At 40.4% G+C, this 22,745-nt stretch overlaps 1 protein-coding gene across 4 annotated transcripts in view; it reads right to left on the reverse strand.

The window, feature by feature from the left end:
- The window catches only part of atp8a1.L (ATPase, aminophospholipid transporter (APLT), class I, type 8A, member 1 L homeolog), a 170,761-nt gene that overhangs the window by 91,434 nt on the left and 56,582 nt on the right, over positions 1-22,745 (reverse strand). For 3 of the 4 annotated variants that reach the window (XM_018229477.2, XM_018229500.2, XM_018229470.2), the window contains exons 8-10: positions 14,574-14,647; positions 12,297-12,366; positions 11,561-11,688 (exon numbers count right to left, since the gene is read on the reverse strand). In XM_018229477.2, the coding sequence (XP_018084966.1) occupies positions 11,561-11,688; positions 12,297-12,366; positions 14,574-14,647 (272 nt within the window). Of the gene's footprint in view, positions 1-11,560; positions 11,689-12,296; positions 12,367-14,573; positions 14,648-15,593; positions 15,668-22,745 lie in introns of all 4 variants that reach the window. The other variant, XM_018229485.2, reaches the window with a different exon arrangement.

Consider the following 22,745-nt stretch of genomic DNA (forward strand, 5'->3'; position numbering starts at 1 on the left):
TCATGGTTTCAAAGGTGACAGAGGAAAACTCCTCAGTTATTTATGTCTGCCCTACATTTGTATGGCCTGCCAAGTATCAGTGTGACACAAGGAATAAAACAAAACACTCAGAGCAGAGTTCTTGACAGTAGTTCAGAGCAAGTGTATGTTTTTATCTGATCAGGGCATGGGAAAGACACTATAACTGTTCTAAGAACAAACATATTGTAGATGCTAAAGTATAAAAAAAACCCAAAAAAACAGAAAGCTGCTTCTATACATACCACAATCAATGATATTTAGTAACACCATATTATATGGCTTTTGTCGGATATAAGGAAATGTTGCATCACAGAAGCAATTTTTATGCCTGTTGATATATATATATATATATATATATATATATATATATATATATATAGCCACAAGCCGGTGCACTCAAAATTCCTCGTAGGTCACTGCCCAGGTGCTGGTTAAAAATAATAGACAAAGCTGCAAAAGAACCGCACTCACAGGACTTGTTCAAAGTGTACAAAAATAGAAAATCTTTATTTCGACGTTTCGGCTCTAAACTCAAGCCGTCTTCAGGAAGTGAAAACATACAAACAAACCACCCCTTTTAAGTGCTTAATGAGGCGCCAAAACACCTGAGTGACGTCACACCCTGGTGTGTATACTCATATAACCAATCAGTGACGAGTCCTGCTGTCAGGACGTATATACATATACAAGTGCATACATCGAAGTGTGAACACGTAGCTACAAGGCTACTGTTTAATTTGATTTGATTTTGGAGCCTCCCCGCACCACTGTGACAACCAGAACCCGTGATCAAACTGTGTATAAGATAAAATACATAACTTCATAGCGGCTAGCCAAAAGAGGTTTCGTTTCAGAGTCCTGTTGACACCGGACTACATGCCCAGCCAGAGTATATTAAAGGTTATTCACGGCCGAACGCTTACTTGTAGTGTCGCCCTTAGCAGCATCACTCGTATCCACACTGTGGGCAGTACCCTGTTCACTGGATCGCCTGCATGCCCATCAACGCACGGAGCTTCTGTAGGTAACTATTGGCAACCGATCGTCATCCGTATCGAGACAGGCCACTCCTTTCTTCACACCCCTGTACGAAACGCTCAATGAGCCGTCATACTCTCGCTCTGTCATTCCTTCACTTGTACAGAGCGGTCTTGCTGTCCGCATTCTTTTGCCATTGGCTTACGTCCTTCAGAGGACGTAGTGCAGGACACTATGTGGCATCAAACACAACAGTCCCCTTTGGACCCCTTCATTTGTGCGGAGAATTTAACTGATAAGTACCTGGGTGCGGCACCGGAGTAAGGCACAGTCTATTCAATCCCATATTCATAACCTACATCAGCGTTACTGGCATATACCGAACCCTGTTTCAGTGAGGGTACTGCTTAGTGGAACGTGTCATAGCCGCGGGCCTACCTGTCATCATAACCTATAATACTCGTTTGGTGGGTAGCAGTCCAGTGGATTTGAAAAAGAGTTAATAAAGAACATATTATACGTGGTTTCATAAGCCGCTGTTAAGTCATATCAATGTCCAAAAAGCAAAAAAATAATAACTGAAATTAAAAAGTAAAATAAAAAAATGGTTCTGTTACAACCAAGGTCTCATAAATCGACCTCTCATGAAAAAGGTGCTCATATTTCAAAAAAGGAAGACATCAATAATATTCCGTCACAAATTGTTAACATCATAAAGAAACACTGTTGCTCGCTGATAAGGATGTATCCACTTTCCCTTCACAGGCCCTGGTGCAGAGAAATACCCAGTCAATTAGGAGAAAAACACATTTAACCTAGCACCCTCACAGGGATGCTGGTGTCCTTCAGGAAGATTATAGCCAGATAGCTAATAAAACGGTGACATAGGGAGTGTTTCATTGAGCCCATTCGGGGACAAGGTGCCTAGCTTGTATATCCACATTGTTTCCTTCTGTAGAAGTAACAACCCCCTATTGCCTCCTCTTCTGGGGATTGGAACGTGATCGATAATCATATGCCTGAACTGGGGTAATGTGTGTTTATGTTTCAGCCAATGTTTGGGCACAGGTTGATCCGCCTTTCCTGTGGATAATGCCATTCTTATCGCACTCCTATGATTGTTCATCCGTTCTCGATAGGTAGTTGAGGCTTTTCCAACGTAATGCATTCCACAGGGGCACCAGGCCATGTAGATCACATGGTCCGATGTACAGGTAACCCTGTGCTCAATCTTAAATTTGTAGCCTGTTCTCGGATGTGTGAAATGAGAGCCTTGAAGCATCCCTCCACAGGTGAGACAATTGGTGCACTTAAAGCAGCCCTTTTTCAATGGTTGATTCAGCCAATTTGTAGTCTCCTTGGGGCCCTCCATTAGATCTTTCTTTACCAACAAGTCACCAAGGCTACGGCCTCTTCTGTAAGCCGTCAAGGGTTGTCTTTTGCCAAAGAAAGGTAGGCTCGTGTCAGAATTCAGAATTTCCCATCTTTTGTTTAGTGCTTTCTTCACTTGGGGACTAGAGTCACTCCAATCCATGACAAAAACTAAATCTGGGGTGACGGCTGTTACCCCACTTGGGGATTGTAGTAAGTCATTTTGGGTCTTTTCTTGAGCTCGTAATAACTGTCTATCAATCAGGTCCCTGGAGTAACCTCTCGAGGCAAATTGTTGTGCCAAAGTGGAGAGTTGTGTTTCAGCGGTAGCCGGGTCAGAGTTATTCCTGATTACTCTTAGGAATTGGGAATAAAGAACCCCTCGGGACATATGTGGTGGGTGGTGTGAATGAGCCTGTATCATACTGTTACGGTCAGTCGGTTTTTTATAGAGTGTGGTACCTAGTCGATCCCCCTGTTTGAAAATGGTGATATCCAAGAAGTTCACTTGGTAATGGTCATAGTCCAGAGTCAATTTAATGGGAGAGTCTAGGTCATTCAAAGTGTTGTGGAATTCTACCAATTCCGCTTCAGTCCCTTTCCAAATCACAAGCAAATCGTCAATATAGCGTTTATAAAATAGCAGCCTATCCTGGCCCCTAGGTATCAACCACTGTACCTCAAACTGTTCCATAAAGAGGTTGGCAAATGATGGTGCCACGTTAGAACCCATGGCCGTGCCCGCAATTTGTAGGAAGAAGGACTCCTTGAAGGTGAAGTAGTTATGCGAAAGAATCAGATCTAATAGTGAAACCAGAAATTCTATGGGGGGTGTACCCCTATGGTTCCTAGTGAGGGCCATCCTACATGCATCTATTCCACTGTCATGTGGTATTACCGTGTACAGGCTGGATACGTCCATTGTCGCTAGTAAACAGTTGTCTGGAATAGTCAGACCTTTCAGGAGAGTCAGTAGATGGGATGTATCCCTGATGTACGAGTCCATTGTCTGTACTATAGGTTGTAGGTAAAAGTCAATGTATCTTGCAACTGGTTGGAAAAGGGACTCCATGGCGGATATGATGGGACGTCCTGGAGGGGCTGTCAGAGACTTGTGTATTTTCGGCAGAGTGTAGATAAAAGGTATTTTGGGATAGTCAGTTGTCAGAAATTGTGCAGTCGATTCATTAATCCACCCTGCCCCAAGTGCCATCTTAATTACAGAGTCCAAAGTGGTTTTATACCTCATGGTGGGATCACCCTTCAAGCATGTATAAGTATTGCTATCCGCTAGTTGTCCTCTGATCTCTTTTTCATAATAAGCCCTGTCCAATAGCACAATAGCCCCCCCTTTATCAGCCTGTCTGATGATCAATTCGCCATCAGCTTTCAAAGTTTTAAGCGCTTCCCTTTCAGTAGGGGAAAGGTTAGAATAACCCTTGTTCTTCGTCTGGTGTATAGTCAGTATGTCCTTGGTAAGTAAATTCGTAAATGTAGAAATAGAAGGGGCGGTATTCGGGGGATCAAACGTGCTCTTAGTTCTAAATGTCTCCCGCTGTGTCACGTCCTTGTCTCTAAAGAAATCACGTAGTTTCAAGTGTCTTTTGAAGCGGTGGATATCTTTATGCATCTCAAAAGTATCAGAATGATTAGTGGGGATGAATTTTAGTCCACGGTTTAATAATTTGCTTTCCCCCATAGTTAGTATGTGTTGGGATAGATTAACCACTATGTCTTGCTCCTCCCCCTCCGTGGGGGTTTGCCTGTGAGATTTCCTGCCCCCCCTCCTTGTGCGCCCACCCCTCCTCCTTCTGGGCCGGTGAGTGTCTGGGGGTACTTCCTAAAAAAGGACGTGGTAGAGTAGAGGAGATACCAGGGTCTGAATCTGTCGAATCACCCGAACTGTCAATAGTATTTAAGGACTGTGGTTTTTGTCTACGAGTGACTCTCTTTTTATTATACTCAGGGATGCCCAGCAACCACCTGTACACTCTTTTTTGTTTATAGTCCTCCTTAACCACCACCAATTTCTTTTCTTTGAAGGAAATTAGCTCTTGTCTATATTTATTTAAGTTAGACTCAATATTTCTGACCCAATCTATAGACTTATCCTGCGAAATCTGCTGCAAGTGGTTGGATTCAAAATCCACAATATCAGTTTGGGTCTGTTTGAGATCTTTGCCCACGAACTCAATCACCAAAAGTAATAGATCGGAAGAACATTTATTTAGAATTTTACACCACTTGCCACAGAATTCCGAATTAGCCCGCCCTAAAGTGGGGATATTTCTGATGCGGAAACCTCTAGGGATCAATTTCTGCCTGTGGTAACTGGATAAGTAAGTGCCATGTAATAATAAATCCACCTCCCTTTTCTTTAAATTCAATAAATGATGGTATAAGTCCCGAGGGGTCCTACCAGGAGCAGCTGATGTCGGAAGATCCGCAAAGAGGATTCTGGCAGCGTCTTCTGTTGTAAAGGTATGCTCCCCCGTAGTGTCGACCTCAATTTGTGTTAGGACGTCATCCATTATAAGTTGAGATTCTTCATTGGTTGTAAAGGCGATTTGAAATGTACAGCAGGACTCGTCACTGATTGGTTATATGAGTATACACACCAGAGTGTGACGTCACTCAGGTGTTTTGGCGCCTCATTAAGCACTTAAAAGGGGTGGTTTGTTTGTATGTTTTCACTTCCTGAAGACGGCTTGAGTTTAGAGCCGAAACGTCGAAATAAAGATTTTCTATTTTTGTACACTTTGAACAAGTCCTGTGAGTGCGGTTCTTTTGCAGCTTTGTCTATTATTTTTAACCAGCACCTGGGCAGTGACCTACGAGGAATTTTGAGTGCACCGGCTTGTGGCTAGATATTACCTGAGTTTCTACCCCTGTCTGGGGGGAGGACTCTCTCTGGTTGCACCACCATTTTATGTCGGTTGTTTTTCTAGTAAAAACAACATCTTGCTTTATTTTGTTCTTTTTGCTATTTTTGAAAAGAAGGAATGTACATTTCAAATCGCCTTTACAACCAATGAAGAATCTCAACTTATAATGGATGACGTCCTAACACAAATTGAGGTCGACACTACGGGGGAGCATACCTTTACAACAGAAGACGCTGCCAGAATCCTCTTTGCGGATCTTCCGACATCAGCTGCTCCTGGTAGGACCCCTCGGGACTTATACCATCATTTATTGAATTTAAAGAAAAGGGAGGTGGATTTATTATTACATGGCACTTACTTATCCAGTTACCACAGGCAGAAATTGATCCCTAGAGGTTTCCGCATCAGAAATATCCCCACTTTAGGGCGGGCTAATTCGGAATTCTGTGGCAAGTGGTGTAAAATTCTAAATAAATGTTCTTCCGATCTATTACTTTTGGTGATTGAGTTCGTGGGCAAAGATCTCAAACAGACCCAAACTGATATTGTGGATTTTGAATCCAACCACTTGCAGCAGATTTCGCAGGATAAGTCTATAGATTGGGTCAGAAATATTGAGTCTAACTTAAATAAATATAGACAAGAGCTAATTTCCTTCAAAGAAAAGAAATTGGTGGTGGTTAAGGAGGACTATAAACAAAAAAGAGTGTACAGGTGGTTGCTGGGCATCCCTGAGTATAATAAAAAGAGAGTCACTCGTAGACAAAAACCACAGTCCTTAAATACTATTGACAGTTCGGGTGATTCGACAGATTCAGACCCTGGTATCTCCTCTACTCTACCACGTCCTTTTTTAGGAAGTACCCCCCAGACACTCACCGGCCCAGAAGGAGGAGGGGTGGGCGCACAAGGAGGGGGGGAAGGAAATCTCACAGGCAAACCCCCACGGAGGGGGAGGAGCAAGACATAGTGGTTAATCTATCCCAACACATACTAACTATGGGGGAAAGCAAATTATTAAACCGTGGACTAAAATTCATCCCCACTAATCATTCTGATACTTTTGAGATGCATAAAGATATCCACCGCTTCAAAAGACACTTGAAACTACGTGATTTCTTTAGAGACAAGGACGTGACACAGCGGGAGACATTTAGAACTAAGAGCACGTTTGATCCCCCGAATACCGCCCCTTCTATTTCTACATTTACGAATTTACTTACCAAGGACATACTGACTATACACCAGACGAAGAACAAGGGTTATTCTAACCTTTCCCCTACTGAAAGGGAAGCGCTTAAAACTTTGAAAGCTGATGGCGAATTGATCATCAGACAGGCTGATAAAGGGGGGGCTATTGTGCTATTGGACAGGGCTTATTATGAAAAAGAGATCAGAGGACAACTAGCGGATAGCAATACTTATACATGCTTGAAGGGTGATCCCACCATGAGGTATAAAACCACTTTGGACTCTGTAATTAAGATGGCACTTGGGGCAGGGTGGATTAATGAATCGACTGCACAATTTCTGACAACTGACTATCCCAAAATACCTTTTATCTACACTCTGCCGAAAATACACAAGTCTCTGACAGCCCCTCCAGGACGTCCCATCATATCCGCCATGGAGTCCCTTTTCCAACCAGTTGCAAGATACATTGACTTTTACCTACAACCTATAGTACAGACAATGGACTCGTACATCAGGGATACATCCCATCTACTGACTCTCCTGAAAGGTCTGACTATTCCAGACAACTGTTTACTAGCGACAATGGACGTATCCAGCCTGTACACGGTAATACCACATGACAGTGGAATAGATGCATGTAGGATGGCCCTCACTAGGAACCATAGGGGTACACCCCCCATAGAATTTCTGGTTTCACTATTAGATCTGATTCTTTCGCATAACTACTTCACCTTCAAGGAGTCCTTCTTCCTACAAATTGCGGGCACGGCCATGGGTTCTAACGTGGCACCATCATTTGCCAACCTCTTTATGGAACAGTTTGAGGTACAGTGGTTGATACCTAGGGGCCAGGATAGGCTGCTATTTTATAAACGCTATATTGACGATTTGCTTGTGATTTGGAAAGGGACTGAAGCGGAATTGGTAGAATTCCACAACACTTTGAATGACCTAGACTCTCCCATTAAATTGACTCTGGACTATGACCATTACCAAGTGAACTTCTTGGATATCACCATTTTCAAACAGGGGGATCGACTAGGTACCACACTCTATAAAAAACCGACTGACCGTAACAGTATGATACAGGCTCATTCACACCACCCACCACATATGTCCCGAGGGGTTCTTTATTCCCAATTCCTAAGAGTAATCAGGAATAACTCTGACCCGGCTACCGCTGAAACACAACTCTCCACTTTGGCACAACAATTTGCCTCGAGAGGTTACTCCAGGGACCTGATTGATAGACAGTTATTACGAGCTCAAGAAAAGACCCAAAATGACTTACTACAATCCCCAAGTGGGGTAACAGCCGTCACCCCAGATTTAGTTTTTGTCATGGATTGGAGTGACTCTAGTCCCCAAGTGAAGAAAGCACTAAACAAAAGATGGGAAATTCTGAATTCTGACACGAGCCTACCTTTCTTTGGCAAAAGACAACCCTTGACGGCTTACAGAAGAGGCCGTAGCCTTGGTGACTTGTTGGTAAAGAAAGATCTTACGGAGGGCCCCAAGGAGACTACAAATTGGCTGAATCAACCATTGAAAAAGGGCTGCTTTAAGTGCGCCAATTGTCTCACCTGTGGAGGGATGCTTCAAGGCTCTCATTTCACACATCCGAGAACAGGCTACAAATTTAAGATTGAGCACAGGGTTACCTGTACATCGGACCATGTGATCTACATGGCCTGGTGCCCCTGTGGAATGCATTACGTTGGAAAAGCCTCAACTACCTATCGAGAACGGATGAACAATCATAGGAGTGCGATAAGAATGGCATTATCCACAGGAAAGGCGGATCAACCTGTGCCCAAACATTGGCTGAAACATAAACACACATTACCCCAGTTCAGGCATATGATTATCGATCACGTTCCAATCCCCAGAAGAGGAGGCAATAGGGGGTTGTTACTTCTACAGAAGGAAACAATGTGGATATACAAGCTAGGCACCTTGTCCCCGAATGGGCTCAATGAAACACTCCCTATGTCACCGTTTTATTAGCTATCTGGCTATAATCTTCCTGAAGGACACCAGCATCCCTGTGAGGGTGCTAGGTTAAATGTGTTTTTCTCCTAATTGACTGGGTATTTCTCTGCACCAGGGCCTGTGAAGGGAAAGTGGATACATCCTTATCAGCGAGCAACAGTGTTTCTTTATGATGTTAACAATTTGTGACGGAATATTATTGATGTCTTCCTTTTTTGAAATATGAGCACCTTTTTCATGAGAGGTCGATTTATGAGACCTTGGTTGTAACAGAACCATTTTTTTATTTTACTTTTTAATTTCAGTTATTATTTTTTTGCTTTTTGGACATTGATATGACTTAACAGCGGCTTATGAAACCACGTATAATATGTTCTTTATTAACTCTTTTTCAAATCCACTGGACTGCTACCCACCAAACGAGTATTATAGGTTATGATGACAGGTAGGCCCGCGGCTATGACACGTTCCACTAAGCAGTACCCTCACTGAAACAGGGTTCGGTATATGCCAGTAACGCTGATGTAGGTTATGAATATGGGATTGAATAGACTGTGCCTTACTCCGGTGCCGCACCCAGGTACTTATCAGTTAAATTCTCCGCACAAATGAAGGGGTCCAAAGGGGACTGTTGTGTTTGATGCCACATAGTGTCCTGCACTACGTCCTCTGAAGGACGTAAGCCAATGGCAAAAGAATGCGGACAGCAAGACCGCTCTGTACAAGTGAAGGAATGACAGAGCGAGAGTATGACGGCTCATTGAGCGTTTCGTACAGGGGTGTGAAGAAAGGAGTGGCCTGTCTCGATACGGATGACGATCGGTTGCCAATAGTTACCTACAGAAGCTCCGTGCGTTGATGGGCATGCAGGCGATCCAGTGAACAGGGTACTGCCCACAGTGTGGATACGAGTGATGCTGCTAAGGGCGACACTACAAGTAAGCGTTCGGCCGTGAATAACCTTTAATATACTCTGGCTGGGCATGTAGTCCGGTGTCAACAGGACTCTGAAACGAAACCTCTTTTGGCTAGCCGCTATGAAGTTATGTATTTTATCTTATACACAGTTTGATCACGGGTTCTGGTTGTCACAGTGGTGCGGGGAGGCTCCAAAATCAAATCAAATTAAACAGTAGCCTTGTAGCTACGTGTTCACACTTCGATGTATGCACTTGTATATGTATATACGTCCTGACAGCAGGACTCGTCACTGATTGGTTATATGAGTATACACACCAGGGTGTGACGTCACTCAGGTGTTTTGGCGCCTCATTAAGCACTTAAAAGGGGTGGTTTGTTTGTATGTTTTCACTTCCTGAAGACGGCTTGAGTTTAGAGCCGAAACGTCGAAATAAAGATTTTCTATTTTTGTACACTTTGAACAAGTCCTGTGAGTGCGGTTCTTTTGCAGCTTTATATATATATATATATATATATATATATATATATATAATTCAATAGTCCAATATACTGCAGCACACTGTCAAGTGAATATCTTTTCAGAAAAGTGATTTTATTGTCTCAAAACATATGAGCAGACAAAGAGTGGCCACCCTTTGTCTGCTCATTTGTTTTGAGCCAATAAAATCACTTTGCTGCAAGATATTCACTTGACAGTGTGCTGCAGTATTTTGGACTATTGCATATGATTTCCTTGACCTGTGGCAGGTTGGATTTTTTACTTTTCACGCACTTGATATTAAGGGATTTGGCGCATGAGGTTTGAGCACTCCATCATTGTGTGGAAGGCTAAATACATATTGACTCCCACCAAGCTTGCATAGTTTGTTGCATTGTCTGATTAAGGATGACCGAGTTTATTTAGTAGCATATTACACTTGAGGGAAAATGCAAATGGCAGCACAGAGATGCTCACAAATGAATCTGTGATCTGTTTTCTTGGTGTATTCTCCTAGTTGTAAAAAGATGGAAAGTGAAAATTGCAGTAAGCCTAGTTTCTCTTTTGTACTGCTAATGTTGTTTTTCTGCAATATATTATCATCTTAAATATGCACTTGATCTGTGGGAATGTGTTCATGTTAGCTGGCTACATCTTTTCCTGCTTTAAAACACCTGTTTAACAGTAGCTCTACATTTTACTAAAGCACAGGGCAAGTGCTAATACATAATGTATAGTTTCACAGATGTGTGGTTACCTACTTTATTGCCAGCAACGTTACACAAGCACAAGCATGCATCAATAACCCCTTTATTTACTTTCCCTGTTAAAGGGAGTTGCCATTTATACTGTCATTTAGTAGGATTAGGCAAAAATGCTTAATGCTTAAAATCTTGTCATTCTTTTGATATCTAGGTTTCCCCTTTGGTATATGAGCACAGGCAACCTACTGGCAGAACATTCCACATTCAAAAATGGTATGGTAAGATAATAAAAACAGAAACCCTTGTGCTTTATACTAATCAACTTGAGCTATATCAATTTGATATGATTGTTATAAAATATACTTATTATTATTATTATACTTATATAGTATTAGTTCTCTTAGACAAGTAGTTGAGGAAACACAACCTAACATGTTTCTTTGATTAACATGGGTAGTACCACCTTTCATGATCAGTTTTAAAACAAGTATTTTCTTATTTATCTTAGAATGGAAACAATTATTGTTGGACTTTTTACCAGAGACGTTATCTGTGGGACATTGGTTATTATGGAGTGGGTGCACAATATCCTAGTGAATTTGAAACTTAATTGTTTTTTCCATGTGGAACTGGACTCTGTAAATCAAGTTGATTGGACATTTGGTGGGGGGAGGAGGAGCACTGTGTGGCAATGGGTTTAAAAGATGTACACTGAACAGTTGTTATTTACCCTTGAGAAAGGGTCCATGTGACCCAAAATATGTTGTGTAATTAAAAAGTGGCAACACAGTTCTGCAGTCTTTGTGGTTTCCTTCGTGTCTTCTAATTTATACCTGAAAACTCTTTACAAGAACACTGGTTGCAAAGTCCATTAGAAAAACTATTGATCATTTTGGATATTGTGAAATGTAACAGGTTTAAGTGACCATAGCTATGCTATTACAAATTAATCTATGCTATAGCACCTGGAGGGGTGAGGGGGTAGATGAGATTGGGATTCTAAAATTTTTACAAACCCATGGCCATCCAGTCTGATGTTTCCATTGAAATCATATAAATGTCTGTTAGGACTTTCACATTCAATTTTGCCAGACAGGCTCATCAGTGTATCTATGTCCTTCATATCTGCAGTCACCGACAAACCCTGCAACAAAATAAAAAAAAGATACAATGAATAATATTAAACATGCAGGGGGCATTAAATAATGGCTATTTATAAAAGATAAGGAACAGTTTCCAGTGCTGCAGAGCAGGAAGTGATGAGTACAAAGGCAATAGCTTTTTGTTAAGAACAGTCCTGTGTAGTACACAGTGCTTCTCCTTTTCTCCTTAACCTACTGATGGAGTTTTGTCCCTTACAGCCTGAGCTCTAAACTTGCACTTTATGTAAGGCACATAGGCAAGCATTTTACCCAATGGGCAACACCTAGACCAAGGAAGGCCCTTGAGATATTTTGTGAGTTGTGGTCCTTGCAGCTTGAGCTTTGGCCTTGTACTTTATGTAAGGCACGTGAGCAAGCAACAACTCAATGGAAAGTCCCCAGGGCTCAATACAGATGTATAGCATGCCAAACAAGTTGTGAAAAGTTCAAAGGGCCTTAGAGAACTGATATGCTAGATTAAAACTGTAGCCTTATCAAAGAAAGAATACAGTGCTCATAACCGTATTTCCCGTCAACATTTTTAGCATAAAAACAGAACATTTGTAACAAGCAAAAACATATTTTTGATGAAAAACTTGCATGTGCTTACCTGGCGTATTTTAAGATTTGTTTCTCCATCTAGATTTGAGGTTTCAATGTAGCACATTGCTTGAGGTTCACTAACATATGAGAAAAAAGTATTATTTTCTTATATGCATGGTAGGTTCAAAAAACAGTATAGCATTGATCATGAGGCAAGAAACACTGATCAATCAAAACATATACAGGTATGGGACCTGTTATCCAGAATGCTTGGGAGCTGTATAATGGATATTTCCTTAATTTGGATCTTCATACCTAAAGTCTACTAGAAAATAATGGAAACATTAAATAAACCCAATAGGCTGATTTTGCTTCCAATAAGAATGAATTATATCTTAGTTGGGATCAAGTACAAGGCTCTGTTTTATTATTATTACTATTATAGAAAAAAAAGCAAATCATTTTTAAAAATTTGGATTATTTGATTATAACGAAGTCTATGGGAGACAGCCTTTCCATAATTCTGAGCTTTCTGGATAACGGGTTTCCGGATAACCAATCCTATACCTGTACACACAAATTAATTGACACTAATCACTGAAAGTACTAACAATGTTTGCAGAATAGAGAGATTTCAAATTCTAATTGTTAGCTTCAGGGAGAAAGTTTGAAATGTTCTTTAAATATTATTTGGCAGCAGCTTTGGCTAAAACGATTATCTAGCAGAGCGGTGGGGAGATGCTGGCTAAATATGGATTGCTCTTCAATCTCGGTAATATAGTGGCAGATATCCAACAAGAATAGCTGAAGAAAAATGTAAGGCTTGGTAATAAAATGAACAAACCGTGGAATAATAAGTGATGGGTAATCACTGACAACAATAACAGGTTACCATCTGAGAAACCGTTTCAGCAAAGCTTCTACTGCACTAAAAAGCCCAATGGTAAATTGACTGTTATTCCTATCTGCATAGTCCATGCACCTAGGGAAGGCTCTGTGCATGCAAGAACTGGATTCGTTAAGCAGCTCAGAAAAAAAGCAATATTCAAGGTGATACAGTTTGTAAAGAAACAAGGACATAACAAGCAGAAGCAAACATACGAAGAAGACAAAAAAAAAATAGAAGTCTTAAAAGTGATCCTAGTGAAGGTTTACAGGCAGGCAGGTGAATTCAGCCCAGCAGCAGATCTGTAGTGCAAATGTCGAGCATGCAGTTACTCTTGTAACAAAGTGAAATTACAACATCCGTGGGCATGCTATAGATTGAGAGAGTAGTTTCTGGGCTTGTGCAAGGGATCCTCTTTAAGGCAAAGAAATTTTTATGCTGATTTCAGCGCATGGTACTTGCTGTAGTACTGCAATAATCTTTATGTGATTGGTAATGTTCTGCCATTTTGACTGTATTATTATACTAACTACTGACTTCATGCATACACTGGACTTCATGATTTTATTCACATCAATTGTACTATACATTAAATTTCTCAGGGTGCTATAGTGATCAATGGATAAAAAAAACCCTTACCTTATAAATCCAATTTTAACTAAAGAGAACTAGTTTGGCCAAATATTTTGGACAGGTAAAAATCTTTTTTTTAAAAAATAATTACGAGTATTAAATGTGAGATAAATACAGCAATAGGCATTAAACAATGATGCATTATACATTGATGGTCAGCACAAACTGCAGACTACTTGAATGTCTGAATAACACTAGTTATGTTTAGACTTTCTAATGCATTCTAAATAAGGGTTAAAATGGTTATCCAAAGCATGTATGCATTTTACATTTTTAGAATTACCATTGCTACCTAAAGACATATCGAATATAACAACAGATTACTGGCAAATGTGAATAACTTTTATGGACATGCATTATATATGCATGCTTTTGTGTTATTTATATGTTGTATGTATAAGAAGTAACTGCCATTCCAATCTGCCCCCCTTAAGTTGTTAAGCTACAACACCCGGGAGTCCCCAAAAACCAAAGACTGTTGATCAAGAGCAGATGGAGTGAAAAAGATTGTATATTCCTTAGAACATTTATCTGCCTACATCTATAAGATGATAGGAATACATTATTTATTAGTCTATTTCTTAAAGGGGTTCTTCATCTTTGAGTTAATATTTAGTATGGTGTAGAGAGTGATATTCTGAGCCAATTTTCAATTGGTCTTCATTTTTTATTATTTTTGGTTTTTTTCATTATTTAGCTTTATTCAGCAGCTCTTGAAGCAACTTCATGCCCCATTGAAGATATTTGGGTAAAAGTATCTATTTTTTTTTTTTTTTAAATAAGAGGATCCCATTTGCACATGTCCTGCACAACCAGTTTTCTGACCTTGATGACAGACTGATGAGATCAGCTGGGAGATGCTCCCCATTGGTTACTTTCACTATTTCCCCTATAGACACCTATATCCCAATGTGGAAAATGGTCAGGGAAAAAAATGGAGACCATAAGGAAAACAGAAATAGACATACATAAATGTAGAGGTTAAGTACAAAGATAAAAAAAACAGATTAATAAGGCACTAACTGCAATTTTCAAGATCTATTTTTAATCAGGTCATAAGAATGTGACTATATGATGCTGAACAAACGAAGGACTACATCAGATTTTAAAAGTGGCATATATACAGGTATCTTAGTTTGCCAGGTATTATACTCCAATAAAAAGTGCTAAAGATAATGGCACGGGTTTACTAAGCACAAGAGCTAAATGCACTATTGTTATGCATTTTTATTTGGAGGCAATTTCCTATAAAATGATGCTGGCATGGCCTCCAGTCGAAACCTGATGATAAAATAGATAGTGAAAATGTGCACTACCGTGTGGGTGGACTTAATATCTTCCAAGGAAATAGCGATGAACTTTGGTTTTCAATGTAATAACACCTGGAAGAAGGGATATAGGCTACCTTCTGTTCTTTAGATGTTAAGTACTTCTCCCAGCCTCCTGATCAATACATGCTGTTTACTACATCTCTCAGCCCCCCACAGTTTTCAGCTGTGGGATTCTGGGAGTTTTAGTTCAACAGCATCAAGAAGAATGCAGGTGGCAATACGAGAAACATATAGTGAAACACTTATGAATTGTGCTGCAAATATTGCACAGCATTATGTTTGTGTCACGTTTTATTTTGGTTAAAAACATGTATATATCACACAGCTACACCCTTATTTCCTTGGGACAAATAATATAATGGTAGGGGTCTCCAAATGCCATTCTTACAGCTGTTGTTGAACATCTAGTATCCTTTGAGTTCACCAACAGCTGGAGAGTGGCAAGTTGGAGGCCTCTGCACTGCAGGGTAGAGAAACCAGACTTTAAACAGCTTGCAGCAATAGGTATCTCTACCTTGATGAGAGAAGTATAATGTCAGCAGGTATATATTCTGTGCCACTTATTTTAACTATATCTCCAACATCTGTCTGCAAGAAAACTGGGAACTGGTTAATCATCTGCAAATAGAAACCTTTAAATATGCATACATTCCAACATACATGACTATAATGCCATGGTATATAAGATGAGAGCGTTGCATTTCATGGCAAACATGCATATATTGCGACAACAGCTAAAACATGTGATACCCCTTGGGTTTCATTCTGTAGGATGATGATGATGGAGTCAAAAATATTCTCATTACTTCATTCACAATGGCACAAAATGTATTTATTTTTGACAGAAAACCCTGCTTTCTCATTCTGATTAACAATATTATGGGGGTTATTTAATAAGGATCGAGTTGTGTTTTCCACGAAAAATTGAGTTGCAAATACATGATAATTAAAGGAAAATACACCCTCCCCCCAAAAATGTAGGTCTATTGAATAAAACAGCTCATATGTAAAATCCTGCTTCATGTAAATAAACCATTTTCATAATAATATTCTTTTTTAGTACTATGTGCCATTGGGTAATCATAAATAGAAAATCATCCCAAGGGCCTCTCTTGGGATGATATGATTCACGGTGCACACAAACAAACCAAACAAAATATACATGTTCGATCACATGAGCCAATTAACAGAGTTATGTATTTTGCTTTCACATTTCTTCCTTTTACAGTTAGAGCTGCAGTATTTCTGGTCAGGTGAACTCTGAGGCAGCACACAGACCATCACGAAATGGTGGCTGAAGGCAAGAGATGTGAAAGAGCAATATTTACTTAAAGGGGAACTCCACATAGTGCAATGCATTGTGGGGTATGTAGTTCCTGCATGCTGTCTGTAAGCTGTGGAAAAGTTGTTATAATTTGAAACATCAGTGTTTTAGTGCCTCCTTCCCTGCCAGGAATTCAAATGATGCAGAGAGAAGTAATGTTAAAAAGCTGGATTTCAGCATAGAACATGGCATTTATCTATACTTTTTGAAGAAACAGGTAACTGTGATGGGTATATTAGGGGTTTCTGTGTTATGTGGGCCTTTATCAAATTTTGGTTTGGAAGCCAGCGTTCCCCTTTAAATATATATATATTCCAGTTAGGTAAGATTCTTTAATTTGCCACTTAACGTAGTACATTAGGTTGAAAAAAAGATACGTTCATCAAGTTCAACATTTTAACTTTTTTTAACTTGCCTAACTGCTAGAGGAAGGCAAAAAACCCCATCAGAAACCTCTCCTATTTTCCTCAGAGGGGGAAAAAATCCTTACTGACTCCAAAATGGCAATCTGACTAGTCCCTGGATCAACTTGTACTATGAGCTATCTCCCATAACCCTGTATTCCCTCACTTGCTAAAAAGCCATCCAAACCCTTATTAAAGCGATCTAATGTATCAGCCTGTACAACTGATTCAGGGAGAGAATTTCACATCTTCACAGCTCTCAATGTAAAAAACCCCTTCTGAATATTTAGCCAGAACCTCTTTTCTTATAATCGGAATGGGTGACCTTGTGTCAGCTGGAAAAGACCTAGGGGCAAATTCACTAAGATGCGAAGTTGCGGCAGGCACAACTTCACCGCACTTCGCCAGGCATAGTTTCGCCAGCGCTCCGCAAATTCACTAAAATCCGAAGTTGCGCACAGGGGTAGCGTAAGGTTGCGAAGTTGCGCTAGCGTTGATTCGCTATATAAAGCGAAGTTACGCTAGCGAAGGCTAATTTGCATACGGCGCGAAATTCAAATTTCAATGGAGGAACACGTATCTGCACAACATGGATAATTCCAGCAGGATTTGACCTTGCTCGTTTATTTGCGGATGCAACGTTTCGGGGCGTGACCCCTTTCTCAAGCATGCTTGAGAAAGGGGTCACGCCCCGAAACGTTGCATCCGCAAATAAACGAGCAAGGTCAAATCCTGCTGGAATTATCCATGTTGTGCTGGTGTGTCTTGTATCTATACTGCTTCCGAGGTTGTCCAATTCCTCTAAACATCTAGCACCTGGAGTTCGTTTGACTTCGGACGGCCAGGGTGTGCGAGTGTAAGTTTTTCTTTTTTGGAACACGTATCTGCACTACAAATGCCTAGAAAACCTTCAAATCAGCAAATAAAAATTTTATTTTGCCCTACACATGTGCCCACTGTCTAGGTAAGTTGCCATGAGTCAGGAAATGTAGGGGGGAGGAAGGGAAGCCCCAAAAAATTTTCGATCTTTTTCAGCCTATCAGCCATCATGTAGAAAACACGCCAGCGTTTTTTGGGACTTAGAAAAAAAATTGACTTTTTTTTAAACAATCCCTATCTACTCTATTGCGCTTCGCCAGGTCTGAGGTGGCGAAGGAAGTCTAGCGTAAAAGGTAGCGTTCAGTACACTGCGCAAGTTAGTGAATTTGCGTAGTTTCGTCACTAGCGAAGATTCGCCTGGCGTAAGGTTGCGAAGTAACACTAGCGAAACTACGCCAGCATTCGTTAGTGAATTTGCGCAGTAGCGAAAATGCCAAACGCTAGCGAATTAACGCTAGCGTTCTGCGCTTCGCGCCTTAGTGAATTTGCCCCCTAGTGGTAAATAAAGCATTAGAGAGATTATTATATGAACCCCCTATATATTTATCCAAAGTTATCATATCAGCCCATAAGCGCCTCTTCTCCAGCGTGAACATCCCCAATTTGGCCAGTCTTTCCTCATAGCTAAGATTTTCCATACCTTTTACCAGCTTAGTTGCACTACTCTGTAACCTCTCTAATTCAGTAATGTCCTATTTGAGTGATGGAGACCAAAACTGTACGGTATATTCTAGATAGGGCCTTACCAGTGCTCTATAAAGTGGAAGAATGACCCCCCCTCCTCCCTTGAATCTATGCCCCTTTTAGTACAGCTCAAAACCTTATTTGCCTTTGATGTTGCTGACTGGCATTGCTTGCTACAAAGTTTGTCATCTACAAGGCCAAGGTTCCATAATAGATTTGCCTAGTGCAGTCCCATTAAGGGTATAAGTGGCTTGGATATTATTACATCCCAGGTGCATGACTTTACATTTATCAACACTGAATGTCATTTGCCACTTAGCTGCCCAGATTGCCAGTTTGTCAAGATGATGTTGCAAGGATGCCACATCTTGGATGGAATTAATTGGGCTGGATAGTTTTATGTCATCTGCAAACACACATACATTACTTACAATATCCTCCCCTAAGTCATTAATGAACAAGTTAAATAAAAGTGGACCTAATACCAAGCCCTGAGGGACCCCACTAAGAACCTTACTCCAAGGAGAGAATGTCCCATTAACAACAACCATCTGTACTCGATCCTGTAGCCAGTTTCCTATCCATGAGCAAACAAACTAATTAAGCCCAACAGACCTTAGTTTAGAAAGCAGTTGTTTGTGGGGTACTGTATCAAACACTTTGGCAAAATCCAAATAGATCATATCTACTGCACCCCCCCCCACACTGTCCAGTATCTTACTTACCTCATCAAAAAAAGCAATCAAATTTTTCTGACATGACCTATCCTTCATAAAGCCAAGCTGATTGCTGCTCATAATGCCATTCACTAGGACAAAATTTTGAATGTGATCCCTTAACAAGCCTTCAAATAATTTGCCCACCACAGATGTCAAATTTACTGGCCTATAATTTCCAGGCTGAGATCGTAATCCCTTTTTAAATATTGGAATGACATCAGTTTTTCTCCAATCCATAGGTACCATACCAGATGAAAGGGAATCTGAGAAAATCAGAAATAGGGGCTGGTCTAAAACTGAACTAAGCTCTCTTAGAACCTGGGGGTGTACAGTATGCCATCAGAATTCCGAATTGCTAATTTACAACATTTATTAGTGTTTATATTCATTAAATGCAGCTTCTGTCCCAACAGACTTGTAGTTTTTAAATGCCTCTCTTCTTTCCTATTAACTTCTTTACCTCTATATTAAGCCACATAGGGTGTTTCTTTGTGCTTCTACATTTACTTGCGCTTCTACATTTCTGTTCTGTGTTTTTAGCTGAAAACATAATGTCCCAATCAATGCTCTTTAGGGCAGCTTTTCTTAAATTCATGTTTTTTGTTGCCCCAGTATATATTTGTTTTTTGCACCAGACATTAAATGATATAACATTATGGCCACTATTACACAGAGGTTCAATGACTTGCACATTTGCTTTAAGTTCTGGATCATTTGAGATCACTAGATCCAGAATAACATTGTTCTGGTTGGCTCCTCAACAACCTGTGCCATAAAATTGTCATGCAACAAGTTTATAAACTTGTTCCCATTAACTAATCTGGCAGTACTGTTGTTCCAGTCAATATCTGGGTAATTAATAATTCCCCATTATCATTACCAAACTAGCAGCCTTTTCTATTTGCATCACGATCTTAGCCTCCTCCTCCTCACAGAGGCATGTAGATGAATAATGAAGAAGGCAGGTTACCAGAGTTAGAAATTGCAACGTCACATATGAATTGAAATCACCTGCTGCGCAGAAATCATTGTTGAAGTTGTTGCGCATGTGACAGGCGAATTGACTGCATGTGATGCCTTTTTTATTTTTTTTGCTCTTTCCCTCTGAACCAGTAAAACCTGTAAACATGCAACCTGATATGAGCGCGAGCATTATCTTCTATTGCCTCACTGTGCTCTACTCCGGTAATCTTGTTCTCATGCTGTTGAAGCAGAAGGCAAAAGTATATCCTGATTCCTTAATTAACTTCTGTTTAGCAACTGCAATCATACTTCATTCGTCTGATCTGTGATTCTGTGGCAAGACCCCTCAGTCCACCAGTGGTGCGATCTTTATTTAAAAGTTAAAATCTCATCATTTTGCCATATGTGCTCTGTCCGATCGAGTGATCGCAATGGCATGAAAATTGTTGGGACAATTCACACATGGTCTGAAAAATCATACGAATCTTCGTTTTTTAGGATAGCATCTTTGCGTCTATGGCCAGCTTTAAGAACTCCGCTCACATCAAATCAAATCAAGAACTTCACAGAGCATTTTCAGTGAAAATTCTTGCTATGTGGTGCTGGCAAAAAAATAACCCAGACCGGTGCATTTTTTTGCTGATAGGAGCGCTGCCCTGTTATCAGGTAAATGATTATAATCACTGGGAAGGGGGGGGGGGGTGGTATAACCTGTATTTTTTATAACAGGTGCAAATAATAGGGACACTGTGAAAACTGGTGTGACTATTTCAAGAAAGACTAAATAAATTCTGAAGACTAAGAGTAGCCTAACTTTATATATCTGTCATGAGAGAGATTAACTGGCAATAAAGTTCAATTCAGCAGGGTATTGCAGGTGCTAAGAGATAAATGAATGCGTTGCGCAGGTGACACTGCTTAGTTTCAATGTGGCTTTAACCTGCAATTAAAAGGGCGGGTTGAACCTTTGCATTTTGCCAGCTGAGCCCTATGAAAGTCCTCTTCACACAAAGCATTTATGGGAAGAGAATGTTAGGAGGCTTATCTAGGGCAGTGCTGACTTCACAGAGATGGGGGGGGCACATTTTATATGTTAAGTTTTAGCTGAAGGACCACTCTATTTACAGTCTCATCCACTGCAAGCACTCCTTGTATTTACTCAGAAAGTAGACAGATGTGTTTTTCCCCCATGTCTTTCTCTGTTGCTGCCCTCATCTGACCCCCTTTTTCCTTCATTCATCGCTTACCAGTTTTATAATCTCAACTGATTCTCTATTACTAGTCTACTCATTCTTCCTCTTTCATGCTTAACATTCTCACTATTCTCTTCCTTTTCTTCTACTCTCTGCTTCTGTTCTGGTCTACCAGCATTCCTGTTCTACAACCTCGGGCGACTTCGGAATTTTGCGACGCGTGTGCCATGCATTTGGAGAGATTGGTCGCCGCAAAGACGAGGCGATTAGTCGTTAGACCAGTGTGACCTTCCCCTTAAAGAGTCTCAATACACTGCTTTTTCACTGCATTAATTATACAGATGTATAATGGAAGCAAGCACCACAGAATATGTATGTATTTGTACTCTCTTTGTGAGTAGGTAATTTTCTGCCACAATTACTTTAGGACTGTGGGGGTTTGAGCTGCAGGACACAACTGGTACACCTAAGCTAATAACAGCAGCTACTTATTACAGCTACAAAATAGATAATAGTGATAATTGGCTTTGCTAAGACACTACGTGTGTAGTTCTCAATACCCTGCCATAGACAATACTGAGAATTGCTTCTGCCAAAACACACATGTAGTGTCTTAGCAAAGTCAATAATCGCAATTAGCCATGACAAGTAGCTGCTATTAGTAAATCTGTGTTTTTACACAGAGGACAGACGGGCAGATTCGGGGAGGTTAGTAGCCCCAGGGACAAATAGTCTTCTTCAGGGCGACAATATCCCCAAACTGCCTTCCCGCTGGCTATAATGAAAAATCGCCAGTGGGATGGCAATCGCGGTGCTTTATTGTTTGAAGTTGCCTCACAAGGAAACTTCGGGCAACTTCCGAAAACGAAATTTCAAATTTGCTGGTGCTAGGCAGGTATAGGTTTATTTTATTGTAAATAAAATATTTTTACTTTTTGGTTTTACCAGTACTTTAGATGCAATATGAATGGCATACATCAGGGGGCAGATTTATTAAGGGTCAAATAGGAAATTAGAATTTTCGGGGAAAAAAAAAAGTTCAAATTGGAATTGTGAATTATCCAAACTTGATTTGAGTTTTAATTTGAAATTTAATTTCGATATTTATCAAACCTATACTATAATTCGAATTAGACTATTCGCCACCTAAAACCTGCCAAGTTCATGTATAAGTCAATGGGAGAGGTCCACTTTGAAGATGTTTGTAGCCTTCCTGACATTCTGAGAAAAAAACTCAAATCGAGTTGGGTTGAATTTGAATTTTAAGTTTTTGGGTTGGTAATATTCTTTTGAGCCGTGAGCCACATGAAGATATAAAGAAAACTGGGAAGCAACGCAAGCATGAAAAATGTCCTAGGGGTTCCCAATAAGGGCTGTAATTGGTTATTTGTTAGTCCCTATGTGGGCTGGCAGACTACATGTGGGTCTGTTTGGCAGTGCACATGCCCCCATATGTAAAAAAGGCACTAAGTTTGCCCAGGGGCAGTAACCCACAGCATC

This window comes from Xenopus laevis, chromosome 1L, assembly GCF_017654675.1.
Source record: "Xenopus laevis strain J_2021 chromosome 1L, Xenopus_laevis_v10.1, whole genome shotgun sequence".
Lineage (NCBI taxonomy): Eukaryota > Metazoa > Chordata > Amphibia > Anura > Pipidae > Xenopus > Xenopus laevis.